The following is a 19571-nucleotide window of genomic DNA, read 5'->3' on the forward strand; positions in this document are numbered from 1 at the left end:
ACGGGGCTGCTGCACACCCCTGTGCGTGGGGGCACACGCCTGGAGGGGCACCTAGGCACACACGTGTGCACATGGGGCACGGACGTATACATCCGTGTTCACCTCCACAGGGGCGTGTGCGTACCCTTAAGCATGGAAACGTATGTATACATATAAATACAAATATATATATATACACATGTGCGCACAGGCACGTGTTCAACGCACAAGGGGTGTGCACGCTTGTATATGTGCCGCTGTACGTATACGTAGACGTGAGCCCACGCGTGCTCTTGCAGAGGTGCGGGGGCGTCTATACGTGCCCGTACGGGGGCCGGACGGCTCCTGCCCACGCGTGAAGCCTGGCACCTGCCCCTATAGACCCGCCTGTACCTATAGGTACGCGCGCACGCAGCTCCCTACGCACGCGTGGCCGCGGGCGGCGCCGGTGTGACGGGGTGTGTCCCCCCCCGGGGGGGGGTTATTTCTTTTTTGGGAAGAAGCTGAACCGTTTCTCCTTGTCCTTGCGGGGCAGGGGGGGCTCGGGGGGGGCCGGGGGCAGGGGCAGGCTCTGCGCCTTCCCCCGGCTGCTCCGGCACGCCGTTATCGCTCTGCTCAGCCCCTGCAGCCAGGCCTGCAGCTCCTCCTGCGGGCACGGGCACGGGCTCGGGGGGGGGGCTCCCCTGGCCCCCCATCACCTTCCCGGCCACCCTGTCCCCCCCAGGGTGATTCCAGCTGCCCCACATCTTCCCCAGCCACCCACGTCCCCCTGGGCACTGCCAGCCCCTCACCGTGTCCTCGTGGCACCCCTGGCCACTCTGTGGCCCCTGGGCATCTCTGGCCACCCCCATGTCCCCTGGGCACCGCTGGCGTCCCCTGGGAACCACCAGCCACCCTCTGTCCCGCTTAACGTCCCCAGCCACCTCGTGTCCCCCTGGGCACCGCCGGTCCCCCCTGTATCCCGCTGGGCATTTCTAGCCACCCCGTTGTCCCACTAGCCACCCCGTGTCCCCCTCGGCTCTGCTGGCCACCACCACAACCCCCTGGGCACCACCAGCCACCCTGGGTCCTCCTGGGCACTGCTGGTCCCCTCTGTCCCCTGGACAGCCCCAGTCCCCCCAGGGATGCCGCTCACCTCATCCTTGCCATGGAAGAGCCACTCGCTGCCATTGCTGAGCCTGGGGACAGAGCGCAGGTGGCAGTGAGGCACGTGCCACCCCGCGCCATGCCGCGCCGCGCCGCGCCCTTACCTGAGCTTGAAGACGTGCTTCTTCTTCTTGTAGCCAGCAGCCACCTCACAGAGGGCATCCTGCAGCCCCAGGGGCTCCTCGCCGTGGCACGGTAGCCCCAGCGCCCGGCTCTTGGCGTCCTTGAAGAAGGCGAGCTGGCCGCCCCGCAGCACGCAGTACCGTGTGCTCCACGACCTGCCGCCACACTGCCTCGTCAGCCCAGCGGGCACCCACACCGCCCGGCGCTGCCGCCGTCACTGCCGCGCCTACCGGTTGGATGCCCGTTTGGTGGCTGCCTCCAGGTCGTGCTTGCGGCCGAGGTAGCCCTCCAGCTGGACACTGCAGGTGCGAGCCGGTAGCGTGGCCGGCTCCTCCGGCTCCTCCCGTGGTAGCCGTAGGCTCGGCGATGCCGGCTCCTCGTCGCCCGTCATCCGCGCCAGCTGCCGCAAAGCAACAGCCGTGTTACACCGCGGTGTCACCACTCGCCACCGAAAGCCACGTCCTGAGGTCCCGGCACCCCACACGTGGGTCCCTGTCCCCAGCAAGGGGTTCGCGGTCCCCAAGCCGGTGGCCCAGCAGTGGGTGCCAGCTGGGGAGGGGTCACCCCCAGCTCTTGGTGCCAGTGACCCCACCAGCTCCAGTACGCGGGAGCAGGTGGCTACTGGGAGGACCCCAGCGAGCGGCTGGGACCCGGTCCAGCCCTGGGACCCGCACCCCAGGCTCAGCACGGTGCTAGGGTCCCCCCCCAGATTTGGGGTGATGGGGTTGAGCTGAGCCAAGCAGCCCTGGGAGCCACCCCGGTGTTGTCCCCTGCCCAGGGGGGCTTGGGGACAACGGGGACAGCAGGCAGAGGGTGTCTGGGCGGGGGTGCCCGGCGAATGCGACGCCCGTCCGGGTGCCACAGGAGGGGCTCGGCCAGGGTGGGTGCAGGGCCAGGGCGCGGCCATCCCGGGGTGCCCGTCCCTTCCTCCTGCGCCCGGGGACGGCCCCGGCCCCACACGGCCGCATCCGCCGGCACCGTGGGGAGCACGTGGAGGTCCTGCAGTGTGTCCTGCCGAGAGGGACGGGATGAGGGACACTGGCCCTGGCAGCCGGGAGGTGACCGTGTCCCCAAGCAGGCAGGCAGAGAAGGATTGTGTCCCCGAGCATGCAGGCAGCAGTCTTGTCCCCAAGCAGAGGTGGCTCCTGTCCCCAAGCAGGTGAAAGTGGCCGTGTCCCCAAGCAGGCAGAGAGGGACCCTGTCCCCAAGGAGCCAGAAGATGCCCACGTCCTCAGGCAGGCAGAGGGGGACCCTGTCCCCAAGGAGCCAGAAGATGCCCACGTCCCCAGGCAGACAGAGGGGGACCCTGTCCCCAAGCAGGCAGAGGGGGACCCTGTCCCCAAGGAGCCAGAAGATGCCCACGTCCCCAGGCAGACAGAGGGGGACCCTGTCCCCAAGCAGGCAGAGGGGGACCCTGTCCCCAAGGAGCCAGAAGATGCCCATGTCCCCAAGCAGGCAGAGGGGGACCCTGTCCCCAAGGAGCCAGAAGATGCCCGTGTCCTCAAGCAGGCAGAAATGATCTTGTCCCCAAGTCGGTACTCAGGGATCCTGTCCCCACGCAGGTGAAAGTGATCTTGTCCCCAAGGAACCAGACGATGCCCGTGTCCCCAAGCAGGCAGAAGAGGCAGAAGGGGTTCCTGTCCCCAAGCAGGCAGAGCAGGCAGGCGGAGCAGAGAGCCTGGCAGCGAGCACAAGGTGGCCGGCACCCGGGGTGACAATGCCCCGAGGGCGGCAATGCCCTGTGGGGTGGTGACGCCTCGCAGGGTGACGATGCCCCGAGGGGAGACGATGCCGCGCGTGGGGTAGCTTGGCAATGCGCCACGAGGTGACAATGCCACACGGGGTGACGACGTCTCGCAGGGTGCCGATGCCCCCTACAGCGATGATGTCTCTTGGGGTGACGATGCCCCTCGGGGTGACAACGCCTCGCAGGGTGACATCCCCATGGGGTGACGACTCCCCAAGGGCCACACGCCATGGGGCTGACGTGAGCACAGCGAGCCCGGAGCAGCGTTGCTGTGCGTCCGTGGGCAGCTCTGCCCGATGTCCCCTCCGTGCCGGGGCAGAGCCGGCCCCGATCCCAGGGCTGGCTGCTTGGAAAGCCGGGTGCCGCGTGGCCGGGGGCCGTGCGGTGTCGCCGTGAGCTTCTCCCAGGACGCACGCTGCCTCGCCGACAGCAGAGGATGGTGGCCGGGATCTGCCCACCCCAGGGCAGACGCTCCGGCTCTGCCTGCTGCCCCAATCCCAGAGACACCCGTGCACCCATGGGTGCCAGCCTCCGCCAGCTGGCCCCAGCCTGGTCACGACGAGCAGGGGTGCTCCGAGCCGCCGCAGGGACCCCCGGCTGCCCCAGGAGCCGGGACGAAGGGGAAGGTGCAGCACCCGCGCGCCCGCCCGGCCTTTTTGGGGTGATTTAGCATTTATTCAACTCAAGGCAAGGAACAAGGCAAGGGCTGGGGGTGCGGGGAGCCGTCGGCACGCCAGGGTCGTGGTCACAGGGGCTGCCGGGAGCCTGTGGGACATGCAGGGAGACCTTTTTTTGCTGCCAGGGAAGGAGAAAGCTAAACTCGAGAACTGACCGGCTCTAGTCCGTCGGCGGCGGGTAGAGAGGCGTCCCGCGTGCTCGAGCCCTTCCTCTTCTCCTCCTCCTCCTCCTCCTCGGACCTGTGGCACGGAGGCAGCCCAGTCAGCGTCCCCGGCAGAGCACGGCACCCCCAAAATCCCCATCCCAGCCAGCTTGCTGGGGAAACGCAGCCACGGTCCCAGAGGGACCTGGCACCGGCTGCTGCTCTCCTGTCCGCCCCCAAGGGATGAAAGCCCTGGCACGCTGGGGCTCGATCTTCATCTCTGCTCTTTGCCTGCATCCATTTATTACTCCAAAAGGGGAAATTGCTAAAAAAACCCTTAATGCTTTGAGAAGAAGGATGCCGGAAACGATGCCCAGGAGCCAGCTGGGTGCCGCAGGCTGCCCCTGCCCGAGATGCTGCCACGGCCGCCCGGGGACGGCACCGGCATCTCTTACCTGGCCTCCAGCTCCCCGTCCAGATCCAGGTGGTAGTCGGGAGCCTCGGTACGTGTTGCCCTGTCCCACGCCAGCCCCTCACGCAGTGTCCGCCCGCCCAGGAGCTCCAGCTGCCGGGGAAGGGGGCGAAGGCGTTAAGGGGCCGAGGGAAACTGAGGCAGAGCAGGCAGAGGCGAGCCGGGACTGGCCGTGCCCCATCCCGAGCCTTCCTCACCGTTGTCAGCTTCCTCAGGGCGGCGATGCGCTCCTCCCAGGTGGCCGAGGACTTCTCGAAAGCCTCGTGCCGCTTGAGCAGCTTCTCCACTGCGTCCACCGTCTGCCCGTAGTCGCTGCTGGCCAGGTAGGGCTCCTGCGCCATGAGCCACGACTCGGCCACCGAGGCGTCCCGGGAGAACTGGCACACCTCCAGCACTGCGGGCAGGGACCGGCAGCACTCAGCCCCCTGCCGCCACCACCCCCCGGCCGAGCCGCGGTCCCCTCCGGCACCGCCGGTGCACTCACGCAGCCGCAGCCGGTCCCAGCGCTGCTCCCACGTCTCCATCATGGCCTTCCTCTTCTCCACCAGCTCCACCAGCTTCGCTTTGATCTGCGAGGGGACGCCGTCACAGGGTGACCCCGGTGGCACCGTCCCCGCCGTGCCCTGGCCCCAAATGCCCTCACCTCAGGCGAGTCCTGGTGCTTGCGCTGCAGCAGCTTCTTGCCCAGCTCGATGCAGGCGGCGAAGCTCTTGCCGCGGGCGTCCACCTCGGCCCTGATGCCCTGGTGGTACTTCATGAGGAGCTCCACCGAGGAGACATCCCTGGAGACAGAGAAGTGCCAACGGCGGTAGTGACTTCGGTGCTGGGTCCCGGCAAACGGTGCCGGGTGCCTGCTGAGTGCAGCCATACCTGGGTTTCTCCTGCGTCTCGATCTGCCGGACGGTGCTCTCCATCCAGGAAAGCAAGTCCCGTGCCATGCCGAAGAAGCGATGCTTGTCGGCCGTGTCCACCAGCCGGGCCCGGCGCCCGCTGCACGCTTCCAGCAGCGCCCGCAGAGCTCGTGCCACCTCCTGCTCCCGCTCCTGGATGCTGGCCGCCTTCTCCCCGGCGTAGGCGGTCTGCAGGCGTGCCGCCGTCTCCCGAAACTGCTGTACCTGCCCGGCAGAGCCCCAGAGCGTGGGGGACGTTGAGTGCCGGCAGCGCCGGTGCCCAAGCATCCCTGCCGGCTCCGGGCTGCGGCCTCACCTGCGCCTCCAGCAGCTGGAGGTCACGCTCGAAGGCGCTGTGCATACGGTGGAAAGCCTCGGCCGTGCCGACGTCCTCGCCCAGGTCCTGGGGCAGCTCCTGGCGACGGGCGGCGATGAGGGCCAGCAGCTCGGTGCTGTCGTAGAAGTACTTGTGCAGGTCGTGGGAGGCGGCGAGGAGCTGCATGCGGGTGTCGATCAGCTCCAGGAGGTCGGCCCAGCTCTCGTTCAGCCCGTCCTTCCACTCGGCCATAGTGGCCGCCTCCGTGTGCCCCGCATCAATAAGGTCCTCGATGGCCAAGTCCACCCGGTCCACGCGTTCCTGCCCCACGTTGCCCGTCTCCCGTGCGAACTCCCGGAACTTCTCCCGCAGGAGCTGCACGGGGGAGAGAAGAGTCGTGTTTGCCCCCCACCCCCAAAAACCGCACACCGGCACCGCCGTGCCCGCCCTGGCACCGGCATCCTCACCGTGACGTGGTCCAGGTCCTGCCCCATCTCCTGGGAGGAGGCGACCACATCGCGCTCGGCAATCCACTGCTCCAGGTCCTCCACCTCCCGCTTCAGCTGGAAGAGGTGGGACATGTTCTCCAGGCGCCGGCGGCGCTCCTCGGCCGCCTCCTTCAGCCCGGCGTAGCGCTTGTCCACCTGGCCCTGCAGCCGGATGATCTGCTCCCTGCGCGGCCCCGGCACACAGACACCCCAGTTCTCACCCGGGAAAAGATGCCCCCGACCCGTCCGTGTTGCCGACTGGCGGTGTTTTTGGGGGAGGGACCCACTCTGCGCTCCCCGCGTCCCTCTGCCACCGCCTCCCCGACACAGCTGCGGCAACGCTGCCCAGCCAGAGCGAAGCGCCGGGGCAGCCGATGCCGCTGGAGCTCCAGCTGAACCACCCACCCGCCCCGGTCCTGAGGGCACGGGGCTGCCCCGAGGGACAGGGGACACAAGGTGGTGGCACCTACCCCTCAGGGTGGCCGGCAGAGAGCAGCTGCTGAGCCCTCCCCGCCAGCTCCTTGATGGTTTGACCGTAGTCCTCGATGGCCCGCTGCTGCCGGACGTGTCTCTTCAGCATCACCAAGCCGCTCTCCTCATCCTGCGGCACGGTAGACACCGGTGCCCGTCAGCACCCGGCACGGCTGTGGGACGGGAACCGGGGTCCGTCCCCGGCACCCACCCTGCGGGCACCTCCTGCCTCTGCCCGGCGCAGCGGGGAGCAACGGCGAGCTCCGCGGGGTACGCCATGGCCTGGCATGGCACAGAGAGCGCGGCGTGGGGCGGCGTGTAAGGGCACGGCTTGGCACAGGGCGGGATGCCGTGTAATTTGCGTGTCCAGAGAAGGGCAACGGAGCTGGGGAAGGGTCTGGAGCACAAGGCTGATGGGGAGCGGCTGAGGGACCTGGGGTTGTTCAGCCTGGAGAAAAGGAGGCTCAGGGGAGACCTCATCGCTCTCTACAACTGCCTGAAAGGAGGGTGTGGAGAGGTGGGGTCGGTCTCTTCTCCCAGGTAACAAGTGATAGGACGAGAGGAAATGGCCTCAAGTTGCACCAGGGAGGTTTAGACTGGAAATTAGGATATTTTACTTCACTGAAAGGGTTGTCCAGCATTGGACCAGGCTGCCCAGGGCAGTGGTGGAGTCCCCATCCCTGGAGGTATCTAAAAGCCGTTTGGATGAGGTGCTTAGGGACATGGGGTAGTGGTGGGCTTGGCAGTGTTGGGTTTACGGTTGGACTCGATGATCTTAAAGGTCTTTTCCAACCTAAACGATTCTGTGATTCTGTAATGGATTGCAATGGCCCAAACGTGCCATGGCATAGGATGAGCTGTAACGGCACAGCATGCCACGTAATGGCAAGGCACGGCACGGGATGACCTAGAATGGCAGGGCAAAGGGCGGCATTGATGGCGTGCCATGGCGTGGAACAGCACAGCATGACATAGCATGGGCTGGCGTGTAATGCCATAGCATGTAGTGACACAACGCGGCATGGGACGGACAGCGTTATTGCACAGCATGACGTGGCATGTAATGGCATGGCACGCCATAGGATGGCACGTAATGGTGCGGCGTGGCATAGGATGGCGTGTAATGGCATGGCACAGCATGATGTTTAACGGCACAGCGTGGCGTGGCCCGGGTTGACACAGGATGTCCCAGCACGGCAGAGCACGGCACAGAGCCCCCTCCAGACACGGGGGCACCTCACGGAGCCACCCCTCACCTTCGGCTTCTCCTCAGCTCCCACAAAAAGCTCCTGCTTGCTGACCCAGGCCTCGGCCTCACCGGCGTCCAGGTAGTACTGCTGGGCCTCGCCGGCATCCCGCAGGCGCCGGTGCCGGGCGGCCGCCTCCGCCTGCAGCGTCTCCCACAGCCCCCGCAGCTCCCGCACCCGTGCCTCCAGCTCTGGGCTCAGCTCGCTGCCGCTCGCTGCCGCCTCGCCCCGGCTCAGCACCTCGGCCAGGCGGGGAGCGTGGCCCCCCAGCTCCTTCTGCAGCGTCTGCCGGCGGGGTGGACAGTCACGGCAGGGCTCACCCATGGCACGGGTGGCCCCAAGGGACCGGCTGGGGCAGCGGGTGCCGCTGCTGCACCCGGGCTCACCTCGTTCCTCTTGGCCAGGCGCTGCACGCTCGGGAGGTCGGTGCCGTGCTCCGTCGACCTTGCCAGGGGCAGTCGCTCTTCCACCCACAGCTGTGGGCAAGAGCACCCGCTGAGCGCCGCACGGCACCCGCGGGTGCCCCCGGCATGCCAGACCCCGGCCCGGCAAGAACACTCACCGTCTCGTCCTCCAGATCTCGTCCGAGCTGGTACATAGCCTTGGCGGTCTCCAGTTCCTTCCTCCTCCTCTCCAGCGGCTCCAGCAGGTCGAGGAATCGCCGCTGGATCCTCTGCTCATGCCCATCAGTGTCCGGCACATCCCTGGCAGGGGGCCCCTGCCACCCCAGCTCCTCCAGCTCCTTCATCCGCGCTCCCACTTGCTCTTCCAGCCTCTGGTGGGGAAGAGCTGTGTGAGCCGGGGGACAGAGCCAGGCTGGGGAGCGGCCACCCCATTCGGGGACACGACCCATTCGGGGACATGACCCAGCACCTCGGATCCCCAACCTCGAAGAAGGGGCAGCGCACTCCTACCCAAAGGAAAGGGTGAGGTGCTAACACCCTTCCACCTCCCCAGCCGCTCAGCTAGCGGTGCCACCACCACCCACCGTCAGCCTCTTCAGCAGCAGGTTGGTGGCGGTGAGGTCCTTGGCCTGCTCGGCGGCACGCAGCTCCTCCTCCGCCCGCTCCAGCCAGCTCTCCAGCTCCCTGTAGCTCCGGGCGTACAGCGTCGAGCGGTTGGCCTCGAAGAGCCGCCGGCCCTTCTCCTCGGCGGCGTCGCGCAGCCTGTCCCACCGCCCCCGCAGCTCGTCCAGCTGCTGCGCCACCACCTCGCCGTACTGCGGCTTGCGGCTCGCCAGCTCCTTCCCCTCCTGCCGGCAACACCGAAGAGGTTGGTGGCCACTGCAACGTGGCTCCGAGCTGGCACAGGAAGCAGTGAGGCTGCCAGGCACCGGTGTCGGCACCCACCGTCTCAATCCTCTCCAGCCAGCCCTGGTTGGGTACCAGCTCGGCCATGAACGCCTGGTGCTTCTGCCACTTGCCGTGGAGGCCACGGACTTCGCCGTAGGAGGCATCCTGTGCTGTCAGCATCTTCTCCTCCAACCAAGCGTTGAGCTGCGGGCGAAGGGCGTCAGGGCTCGGCCGGTGGGGACCCCCCAGTGCCACCAGCCATGCCGCGTCCCTACCTCCCGGCAGCTCTGCAGGAAGGTCTGCAGCTCATGGTTGTCCTGCAGCAAACCCAAAGCCTCCTCTGCCTTGGCCACGACGGCCCCGTGCCTGGAAGGGCGACCAACGATGGGCAGCATCAGCCCTGCTGCCCACACGCTGCCCGCCTGCCCACCCTGCCGGCCCCTGGCCAGAACTCACCGCTCCTGGAGGGTCTGGCACTTCTCAGTGATCTTCTCGGCAAAGATGTTCCCCTCGGCCACCAGCTTGGTCCCATCGGCCACCACCTCGGGGACCTTCTCGGCGCTGCTCTCCACGCCAGCGCGGAAGTCCTGGAAGCGGCGCAGGGCGGCGGCCGAGCCCTCCAGCGTGGCAGGCAGATCCAGGTGGGCCAGCGTGTACTCCTGGGGGGGCACGGCACCGAGTCAGTGCCTTTTCGGGGCACCCATGAGCCGGGGACCCCCCTTGGGCACCTACCTGGTTGGTGAGGAGGATCTCCACCTGCTTGGCGTCGCGGAGGAACTCCTGGAAGCCACGGCACTGGGTGAGGAAGCGGTGCCGGGCCTCCGCCATCCTGCCCAGGGCAGCCCAGCCAGCCTCCACGCCACGCAGGCGCTGCCGCAGCCCCTCGTACTGGGGGTCCTCCTGCTCCCCAACCACCCGCTCTCCCGCCTCCGACAAGGCGGCGAAGGCGGCCGCGTGCTCTTCCACGTCCCGCTGGGCGGCCTCGTGTTGCCGCAGCAGCTCCTCCGCCTCGGCCAAAGAGGCTGGCACCTCATCGGCGGCCGCCACGGCTTTCTGAGCCCCGAAGAGCCAAGCCTGGAAGTCGTCCAGGTCCTGCAGGAAGCGTTGGAGCTGCCCGGCTTCCCCCAGGGAGGCCGCCCGCTTGCCCAGGGCTTCCTGCAGCTCCTCCCAGGCGGCCGCTGCCGATGACAGCCGCTCGGCCGCCTCCCCAGCCACCTCGGGCCGTTCCTTGGCCAGCTGGTCGGCCTGAGAGTGCAGGGTGGCCAGGCGGTCCTTGGCGACCGCCAGCTCCCGCTCGATGCCGTAGAGCTTGCGTTGGGTGGCTAGGACGCCAGCCAGGTCCCGGCCCAGCTCAGCGGTGGCCTTGACCGCCTGGGCTTTGCTCCGCAGCCACTGCCGGGTCTCCTCGCACTCCAGACGGTAGTTGAGGAACCGCAGTGCCGAGCCCACCGCCCGGCGACGCTCGGACGCCAGCTCCCGGAACCGGTCCCACCTGCGGGGCAGAGGCGGGTGACGGCGGGGGACGCGGCCCATGGGGACCGGCCCAACCACCCCGGCGTCACCCGCCGCCGTACCTCTCGTTGAGCTGCTCCCGGCACTGCCGGACCTGGGGGCTGCGGGGATGCCCGCTCGCGAGCAGCCCGTCGGCTGCCTGGTTGACAGCAGCGATCTGGGAAGCCACGACGGCCATCTCCTGCTCCAGCCCGTCCAGCCTGTGGGGACGGCCGGGCTGAGAACGGGCCACGCCTCGGGACACGGCACAGCAGCGCCGCCATTGTGGAAGCCCCTTACCTGTGCTGTGCCACATCCAGGTCCTCCAGCGCCTGAGGGACCTCTTGCCCCAGCCAGGTCTCCTTGGCCCCCATCCAGAGGTGACAGGCATCGCTCTCCCCAAAAACGGTGTAGAGGTCAAGGGCGTCCTGCAGCTGGCGGCCCCGCCGCTCAGCCAAGGCGGCCACCTCGGCGTGCAGCTCCCGCAGGGCCACCAGCCGGCTCTGCGCATCGGGGCCGGCCCGCAGCTCCGGGGGGAAGCCCTCGGCTTGCCGGGCCAGCCCGTCCAGCTGCTCCCGGGCGGCGGCCATCTCCTCCAGCAGCTCCTGGTGCTGCCGCAGCAAGGTGCGGGTGCGGGATTCGTCCTGGCCCAGCTCCTCGGCGGCCGCCCGCCGGCGGGCATCCCGCAGCCCCTCCGCCAGCTCCTCTGCCTCCGCCTGGAACTGGAAGAAGTCCTCGGTCTCGCGCAAGCCACGCCGGCGGAAAGCCGCCAGCTCCTCCAGCTGTGCCCACAGCGCCCGCACCGCCGCCACCCGCTCTCGCAGCCGCCCGGCCGCCCGGCTCGCCACCGCCAGCCCCTCGCCCGCCGCCAGCGCCTGCTCCAGCCGGCCACCCCGGCTCCGCAGCTCGGCCTCGAAGGCAGCGTGCCGGCGCTGGAGCAGCAGCACGCTCGGCAGGTCCTTCCCGAAGTCCAGGGCGGAGTAGAGCTGCTCCTGCTCCTTGATCCAGCCCTCTGCCTCGTCCAGCTCCCACAGGCAGGTCCAGAGGGACCGGGACTGCTCCAGCAAGGCTCTCCTCCGGGCCGCCAGCGCCTGCAGCTCCCGCCGGCACAGCTCCAAGTGGCTGACGCGGTCCCGGATGACTTTGGGGTCGCAGGGACGGTAGCCTGGCCAAGGAGCGGGGCGGGCGCCCATCAGCAGGGCGTCCCGGCTTCCCTCGGCTGTGCCGCAGTCCCGGGGCATCCCGGCGCACCTACCCTCGGCATCAGCAAAGCGGAGGGCGGCGGCGCTGACAGCCCGTGTCTTCTCCGCCTGCAGGGCCATGTCACCCTCCAGCAGCCGGTGGGTCTGCAGCAGCTCCTCCGCCTCCAGAAGGTGTTTCCCGGATTCGGGTGACGCCAGCTGGACCTGCAGGACAGCCCCGGCCGTCACCCACCACCGTCTCCAGCAGACAGCATCCACAGGCACCCCAAAGCTGCTGCCAGCACCCCAGCATCCGTCTGCCTCCCCAGGGAGGTCCCACCAACGCCCAGCCCGGTGAGATCAAGGCACTCCACCCATGGTGGCACCCAACGCCCGCGGCTCACCTTGACCTCGTCCATCCAGTCGATGCTGTGGAGCATCTCCTGGAAGAGGTGCTGCAGGGTGAGGTTCATCTCCAGGCGCTGGCGCCGGGCGGCCAGAAGCTCCAGGAGCTGCTCCCAGAGCCTCAGGATGTTGTCCTTGCGCCTATTGATGCGCTGGATGTCGTGGTAGCCCTCCACCTCCAGCTCCTTTGCCACCGCCTCAATGGCCTGCACCCGCTCCTTGTAGGCGGCCGTGTCCGTCTCGATGGCCTCGTGCTTCTTCTTGGCCGCCTCCACCGCCGGCAGGTCCTGGCCGAAGTTGTCCTGCCCCAGCACAAAGCCCACGGTGAGGTTCCTTCAGGGCACCCTGGTCCCCAGGGTGGGTGTCCCCGGTCTCACCTGGGCCACCAGGCGCTGGTTCTCGCTCAGCCAGGCCTCCCGCATGGCTGCTTTGCGGTCAAAGCGCCGCGCCAGCTGCTCCAGCTTCTCCTGCCGGATGAGCTCGGTGCGCAGCGCCAGCTCCCGCTCGTGCTCCGCTTTCTCCAGCTGCTCCCAGGCCTGGGGGAAGGTGGTGCTGGATGGAGGTGGAACCCGTGTCCCACGTCCCCCCACCCACCAGGGTCTTGTTCTGCTGAACCCCAACGTGACCCACAGGTAGGGGAGCACGGCTGGAGGAACCCAACCTGCCCTGGGATGGACCTGACCTGCCCCAGGATGGACTCAGTGAGTCCCGGGATGGACTTGAACTGCCTCGGGAGGTGGACCTGAACTGCCCTAGGACCTATCCCAGGATGGGCCTGAACTGCCCTGAACTGCTCTGGGATGGACCCAACCTGCCCCCAGGAGATGGGACCCAACCTGCCCCCAGGAGATGGGACCCAACCTGGCCTAGGTTGGACCTGAAGGATGGTCCTGAACTGCCTTGATGCTCTGGGATGGACCCAACCTGCCCGCAGATGGACCTGACTTGCTCTAGAACAGACCCAATCTCCCCTGAGATGGACCGGAACCACCCTAGGAACTGACCTGCCCTGGGAGATGGACCTGACTTGCCCTGAAACGGACCCGAGCTGCCCCGGGACGTCCCTGACCTGCCCTGGGACAGCCTGGGGAGCAAAGCCCCCGGGGATACCGGGGGGAAGAGCTGCCCTCAGGTCACAGGGTGCCGTGGGAGCAGCCGCGTGTCCCCGCAGCAAGGCACGGCACACGGCCAGGCTGCCGGGACGGGCCCCGTACCCGGTTGATGTCGGAGACCAAGCGCCCCTCATGCGGGGTGTAGACGCGCTGGTTGTTGGCTCGCATCCGTGACTGGATGGTGAAGAGCAGCACCTCCAGGTTGCCCTTCTCCTGAAACCTGTCCCGGAGAGAGCTCAGCCTGGGGCACCCATGGGTGCTCACCACCGCTGCCCAGGCACGGGGGGCTCGGGGACGCTTACTTGGGGGGCTTCTCCACAGTGCGGTAGGTGCTGAAGGCTTGCAGCTGGTGCTGCACCCCGGCCAGAGAGTTGGCGAAGCTGCGGCTGTTGAGGGAGGCGATGGTCTGCTCGATCCAGGTGAGCAGGTCGGAGGCCAGCCCCCCATAGCCCTCGATCATCCGTTCTGTCTCCTTGGCGTGCTCGATGACCTGCGGCGGGGCCGGCGGTGAGCACTGGGTGCCAGCACCCCAACAGAACCCCCCCTGCCGCAACGCCATCCCTTACCTTGCCCAGACGCCTGCCCTCCACCTCCAGCACCTTCATCTTGGAGAAGTAGTGGTAGAAGGCCACCACGTAGGTGATGATGGACTTCTCATCGGGGTTCTCTGTGAACACATCTGCCCGGTGCGAGCGAGAGGTGTCAGTCCTGACCCGGCCCCTGCATCGCCCCACTGGCAATGGGCCACCACGGCCTCATGAGGTCCCCCCTTGCTCCCACCCAGACCCACTTCCATGGGGTGGAAACCTCTCCACCCCTCCGCAGGGCCTGGGCGCGTCCCAGGGTGCAATGGGGAAACTGAGGCAGGAGGGTTGGCAGCAGCAGCCTCACCTTCAGGGTCGAGGAGCGGGGTGATGCCCAGGTGCCGCTCCGCCACGCTGAACGCATGCTCCAGGTTGTGCCGGGCGTTGGATTTGGTCAGGTTTTGGAAGTCAACCAGCTCAGGCCTGGGGACAGAGGACGCGGGACAGTGGCGGCACAGCCGTGGGACATCCCCCGGTGCCACTGCCGCCCCGGCACATCCCGGTCCTCGCCGCAGTGCTGCCTACCTGTGCCTGTGGATGAGGGCGTTGAAAGCCAGCCCGTCCTTCCAGCTCGAGGTGAAGTTGGTGACGTTCACGTGGGGATACCTGCGATGGGGACAGGGCATCACCGTCACCCTCTGGGCACCCCCGGACCCCGGTGCCGTGGGGTGTGGGTCCCACCACCTACCCCGCCGTCTTCATCTGGCACCAGAGCAGCAGTGCATCCCTGGCAGAGCGCGTCTCCCGGCCCTCCTGCGTCTGCACGATGATGTCCTGGATCTGGGGGCAGAAGGACATCCCGGGGTTGAGGGAGGACATCCACGCAGGAGGGCCCCCGCTCGGGAACAAGCCATTGCACTGGATAGTGCCCCCCATCCACCCGGTCCCACCTGGAAGCGGAGGATGATGGTCCAGATGAGGCCGAGGACGAGGCGGTGGTTGCCATCCACGATGTCGTGGGAGCCCATGTTCTCCAGGTGCACCCGCTGCTCCTTCAGGAACTGCAGCGCCTTGTCCACGTTCTCCAGGCAGTGGATCCGCATCCGGCCCTTGGTGGGCTTGGGCTGGGGCACGACAGCGCTCAGCACCCTCCCCTCCACGCCAGGTACACCCAACCCTGCCCGGGGACGCCGCTGCTGCCACCCCAACCCTGGTAGAGCCTTGGTCAACACCAAGGTCAACAGCTTTGGTGGAGCACCAGAGGTCTTGGGGCACGGCAGGGCACGGCATGGGTCCCAGGGTCCCCAGCTGGATGGAAGTCCTACCAGAAGCTCTCCCGACAGCACCTCCAGCAGCTTGATGAGCACCCGCCCGTCCCGGAGGTCCATATAGAGGTCCGAGATGCGGCAGGTGACACGAGCCAAATGCGAATTCACCCACTTGGTGAAGGTTTTCTTCTGCACAGCCTCCCGCTCGTCTGCAACGAGAGCGGGCACGGTGGCACCGGTGGCGGGGACAACCCGGGAGGACCGAGGGGACCCAAGACCCATCCCTGACCTGCCAGGGCTTTGATGCGGGAGCGCTCAAAGAGCCGCGCCGAGCTGTTGTCGTTGTCCAGCTCATCGTCGGAGGCGTCCCAGCGGACGTTGATGCGGCTGTACTGCTGCTGCAGCTCCAGCTGCTCGTAGTCGTTCGCCGAGGTCATGGTCCCGGCGTCCCCCGGCCAGGTGGCCGTCGGCTACTGGCAACAGGCCCCTGGGGGAGAGCGGCGGCCATGGGTATCAGCATCGCTACGGTAGCTCACCGTCCCTGCCGTGCGTGGGGATTTGCGGCTCAGAGCCGCCGGTTAAGCTGCTCAGAGGGATTTAACCTCACCCCCACCCAGGTGTTGGGGGGCACCAGGGTGCTGCACGCTTGGGGGGCTTGCCCTGCCGGCACGGACCCCTGTGCAGAGCCGTGCCAACGGCTACTTACGGCCGTGCTTCCCCACCCGGGTCCTGCCTGCCCACCCAGCATCCCCGGCCGGCCAGGCCAGGCCCCCAGGGATGTGCCCCCAACGCCGGGTGCTCCTGGGGGCAGCGGGTGCCGCTCGCACCCACCCCAACGCCTGCGCCGCGGAGGGGCTTTGCCGCGGCACCCGTGGCAAAAAGCGGGTGACAGCTGCCGGCGGGGGGGGCCACCCACCCCCAGGGACATTTGAGACACAGATAGGACATGGCCGGTATCTAAAAATGCCTGCGAGCAGCTGCTGGCGGCCGGGCCAGGCGGGAGGAGGCTGCTGAGGCCCCCGAGGGGTGCGGGGAGCCGGACCGGGGTTGCCCACGGCCAACACCGCAGCCGGGACCCCCACCGGCACCCTGGAGCCACCGGGAGCCCCCGGCGGTGAGCGCATGGGGCAGGTGGAGGAGACCCCAGGCAGCCCCAAGTCCCTCGTGTCCCCGTGAGCTGTGACAGCCCGTGGCCACCTGGCCCCCAGGGACCCCGGGGTGGCCGGCGGGCAGGAGAGCTTTATCGGGGCTGGCAGAACTGGGCTGGGCCCCATCTCCGCACCCTAATCACAGCCGCGCAGGCAGGGCCTTGGCTGGGAAGCTGGCTTGCATGCAAGAGCGTGCCAGAGCGTGCAAGGACATGAAGGAGCGTGCAAAAGCATGCACGTGCGAGCAAGGACATGCAGGAGCGTGCCAGAGCATGCAAGAGCGTGCACGTGTGAGCAAGGACATGTAGAAGCGTGCCGGAGCGTGTAAAAGCAGGCACACGTGAGCAAGGACGTGCAAATGCATGCAAGAAAGCACATGAGAGCGTGCGAGGCCATGCAAGCGCATGCAGGAGCGTGCAAGAGCAGGGCCTGCAGCCCTCCATGCCGTGGCTCCGTGCCGCTGCCAGCCAGCGCAGCCGGCACCGGGCTCGCCCTCCTGTCCTGCAGCAGCAAACCCCTGGGGAAGCCCAGATTTGGGGACCTCCACCCCAACACCGGCAGCCGGTCTGCCTGGGCTCTGCAAACAGGCTGGGTGTGCCGAGTTGTGTCGGGGCTCTGCAGCACGCTGCAGCCTGGTGCTGCCGTCCCGGCAGGAGACCCCGGTCCTGGCTGGGCCTCCCCCACGCCACCACCACGGCGGGGCCACGGCCAGGAGCATCCGAGGAGGAGGAGGAAGAGGAGGAGGAGGAGGAGATTGCGCTAAAGGGAGCCACAGCGGGACCCAAGGGAGCCGCCAGCGTGCATTTCGAGCGCGGGCGCTCGCCAACCCTTTAAATCTCCCTCTGCCGCACCGGCACCTTCCAAACAGACCCATCTGGCAGAGCCACGCTGCCACCGGCACCCGCCGCCCCGGGGATTGTCATTCTGCCCGCTCAGCAGGAGGAAAGCCAGGAGTGCCGGGGTGCCGGCCATGCCGCGAGCATCCTGCGGCCGGGGCCAGGGCATCGTTGCCTGTCCGGCCAGCGGCTCGGTGCCATGAATCAGCACTTCCCAGTGAGGGGCTGGCACCGTGCCACCACCGAGGTCCCCCTGCCGGGCCCGGGTGACGTCCCCCTGCACCCCGAGGGCGGCCGAGGCAGCGGTTTGGCACCTGCCACCCGTGGCACCCTCAAGCCCCTTCCCCAGCTCAGCCCTCGCCACCGCAGCTTGCGGCTGAAACGCTGGCTGCCGGTGCGCAAGAGCTCATCGGGGTCCCCCAAAACAGCCCGAAATTGCTGCCCCATCACCTCCGCCCACAGCCTGCTGGGTCCCTGGGGTGCTCGCCGCCTGGCGTTGCCCCGGCTGCTTCGCTTCACCGACTAATGCTTTTATTTTCCATCTCCACCAAACCAGCGGGCAGCCACACTCCCGGTGTGGCTGGCCCCGTTGGGAAGGGGCAGGAACTGGGGGGCATCCCCACAGCCCCCCGACAGCCGCCTGCCTCCCAGGCGCGTGGCCAGGGCCGGGAGCAGATGGCCCCGCTCGGCACGGCCGCTCGGCACAGCACGGGGTCGCTGGGCATGGCACAGCTCCTCCGGCCGGCGATGCCCCGCTCCGGCCGCGGCTCCCTGGCCACGCTCTCACCCAGCGGGCGAAGGTTTGGGTTTCCCCAGGGCCGGAGTCGGTGCGGATGCCGGCCGTGCCAGGACTGTCCCATGTCACCTAACCCGCCAGCGCACTGAGCGGCGACACGCACACGTGCTGACACTCCACAGACATTTTTGGCTATAAATAGGCCTCCCCTGCGGACGGCGCGGGCTGAGCCCCACTCCCTTCTTCGGAGCTACCCCCCTGCGCCTCCTCACCCACCCCAAAATCACCAACCGGGGCTTTAAAAACACCCGATAGCCACAAAATATTCCTCAGGGGGCCGTGCTGGCACCCACTGGGGTTGCAGGGGTCGCCTTTGCTGCCACCCCCTCAGACACTCCTTGTTGACTTAACCCAGCGGAGCGAAGGGCACCGCGATCCCCTGACTCCAGGAGCTGGAGATTTGCAAAGGCAAAAGCTGCCCTCAAAGGGGAGACGGGAAATCAGCCCTTGGTGGCCCCCAGCTTATTGGGGTGCAGGCAGGAGTTCCCCCGTCTCAACACCCGCCCACGAGCATCCTCCCACCACCGCACCGGGACGAGGGGGGACAAGGGCACAGCAGCCAAAAAACTCTTCCCCGTAACTCCAGTTTCCCCAGTTGCTAAAAACTGGTGGTTGAAGCGGGCTGGGCGATGTGCCCCACCGAGACCCACCGCACGTCACCTCCAGGGACGGCTTGGCCACCGCGTCCCACCAGCACGTGCCCGGTGGTGCCGGGAGTGCCCGGGACCGGTGTGGGGACCCCACTCAGGGTCAGCACCCTGAGGGAAGCGTCCCCAGGGTGTCCCCAGAAAGTCACCGCCGCTCGCCCGCCCCGTCCTTCCCGGCAGCCGCGCGTCCCCCGTGGGGAGAGCAGCCCCGGGGGACACGGGGTGACAACGGGACCCCCCCCGCCGCAGGGAAAAGGGGCTGCTGAGCCCCCCGGAGGGGTCCCCGCCCCCCCCGCCAAACTTTGCTCCCTGCCCGCAGGCCCCCCGGGACCGTGCCCGGTGCTGCACGGAGCCAGCACCCCCCTTACCCCAACCCCGGTGTCCCCCGGGGCGGGCAGCGCGTCCCGCTGCCTCCCACCCCTCCCCGGGGACCGGAGCCTCCCGGTGCCCTCCGGTGCTCCCTCCCCCCCCCCGGAGGCGGCGCATCCCGGTACCCGCCGGCGGTGCCCGGGGCGGCCGCGGCTCTCACCTGCGCGGGGCGGCGGGCGGACGAGCGGCGGCGGGCCCGGGGCCGGAGCCGGGACCGGAGCGGGGCGGGGGGAGCGGAGCCGCCCTGCGCCGCGATATAAATAACATTATCTGGGCGCGCAGGGACATTCCTGCCCGGGGCCAGCGGCGCTGCCCGGCCCAGATAGCCCCGCTCCCCCCGGGAGGGCCCGGCGGAGGCGGGCGGGGACGGGCCGCCCGCCCCGCAATGCAGCACAGCGGCCCCCCCCGGCCGCCGCCGCCACCGGCACCGGCCGGGCGCGGAGCGGCGCAGCGCCCCGCTGCCACGGGCGGGGCTCCCCGGCCGGCCCCGCCGCCCCCACGGAGAGCCCCCGGTAACTCGGGGTGGCCCCGGCGAGCCCCCTAGCCAGCCTCTGGCCGGCCCCCGCTGTCCCCCAGCTAGCCCGGGGCACCCTCCAGCTAGCCCGGGGTGTACCTCAGCTGGACCTGGGCATCCCCCAGCCAGGCTTGGGTGTCCCCCAGCTAGCCTTGCCTGTCCCCCACTAGCTCAGGCGCCCCCAGCTCCCCCCGAGTACCCCTGGCTAGCCCCAGGCACTCCTGGCTAGCCCTGGGTGTCCCCCAGCTAGCCCCAGGCACCCCCCAGCTAGCCCCAGGCACTCCACAGA

At 68.4% G+C, this 19571-nt stretch overlaps 1 protein-coding gene across 2 annotated transcripts; it reads right to left on the reverse strand.

Annotated features, from left to right (window-relative positions):
- Positions 1 to 196: 196 nt before the first annotated feature.
- Positions 197 to 19076, reverse strand: SPTB (spectrin beta, erythrocytic). 2 transcript variants are annotated; one of them, XM_072865920.1, is made up of 36 exons: positions 18929 to 19076; positions 15262 to 15459; positions 15030 to 15181; positions 14655 to 14828; positions 14453 to 14544; positions 14290 to 14370; positions 14072 to 14187; positions 13747 to 13859; positions 13483 to 13670; positions 13283 to 13400; positions 12446 to 12604; positions 12068 to 12370; positions 11738 to 11888; positions 10783 to 11647; positions 10566 to 10703; positions 9724 to 10483; positions 9448 to 9650; positions 9267 to 9357; positions 9049 to 9195; positions 8688 to 8951; positions 8262 to 8474; positions 8086 to 8175; positions 7709 to 7984; positions 6452 to 6582; positions 5961 to 6165; positions 5494 to 5868; positions 5158 to 5402; positions 4931 to 5069; positions 4772 to 4856; positions 4485 to 4681; positions 4271 to 4380; positions 3828 to 3912; positions 1479 to 1648; positions 1230 to 1403; positions 1115 to 1157; positions 197 to 625 (listed from the first exon to the last, which is right to left on the reverse strand). In XM_072865920.1, the coding sequence occupies exons 2-36, from the start codon at positions 15407 to 15409 to the stop codon at positions 461 to 463; spliced, it is 6966 nt and encodes a 2321-aa protein (XP_072722021.1). In that variant the 5' UTR covers positions 15410 to 15459; positions 18929 to 19076; the 3' UTR covers positions 197 to 460. The 2 variants fall into 2 exon arrangements, with proteins under 2 accessions (XP_072722021.1, XP_072722020.1); XM_072865919.1 differs by lacking the exons at positions 197 to 625; positions 1115 to 1157; positions 1230 to 1403; positions 1479 to 1648 and having other exon boundaries at positions 3646 to 3912; positions 18929 to 19074.
- Between the last annotated feature and the right edge of the window lie 495 nt (positions 19077 to 19571).

The sequence above is a fragment of the Ciconia boyciana genome, chromosome 6, assembly GCF_034638445.1.
Source record: "Ciconia boyciana chromosome 6, ASM3463844v1, whole genome shotgun sequence".
NCBI classification, from domain to species: Eukaryota; Metazoa; Chordata; class Aves; order Ciconiiformes; family Ciconiidae; genus Ciconia; species Ciconia boyciana.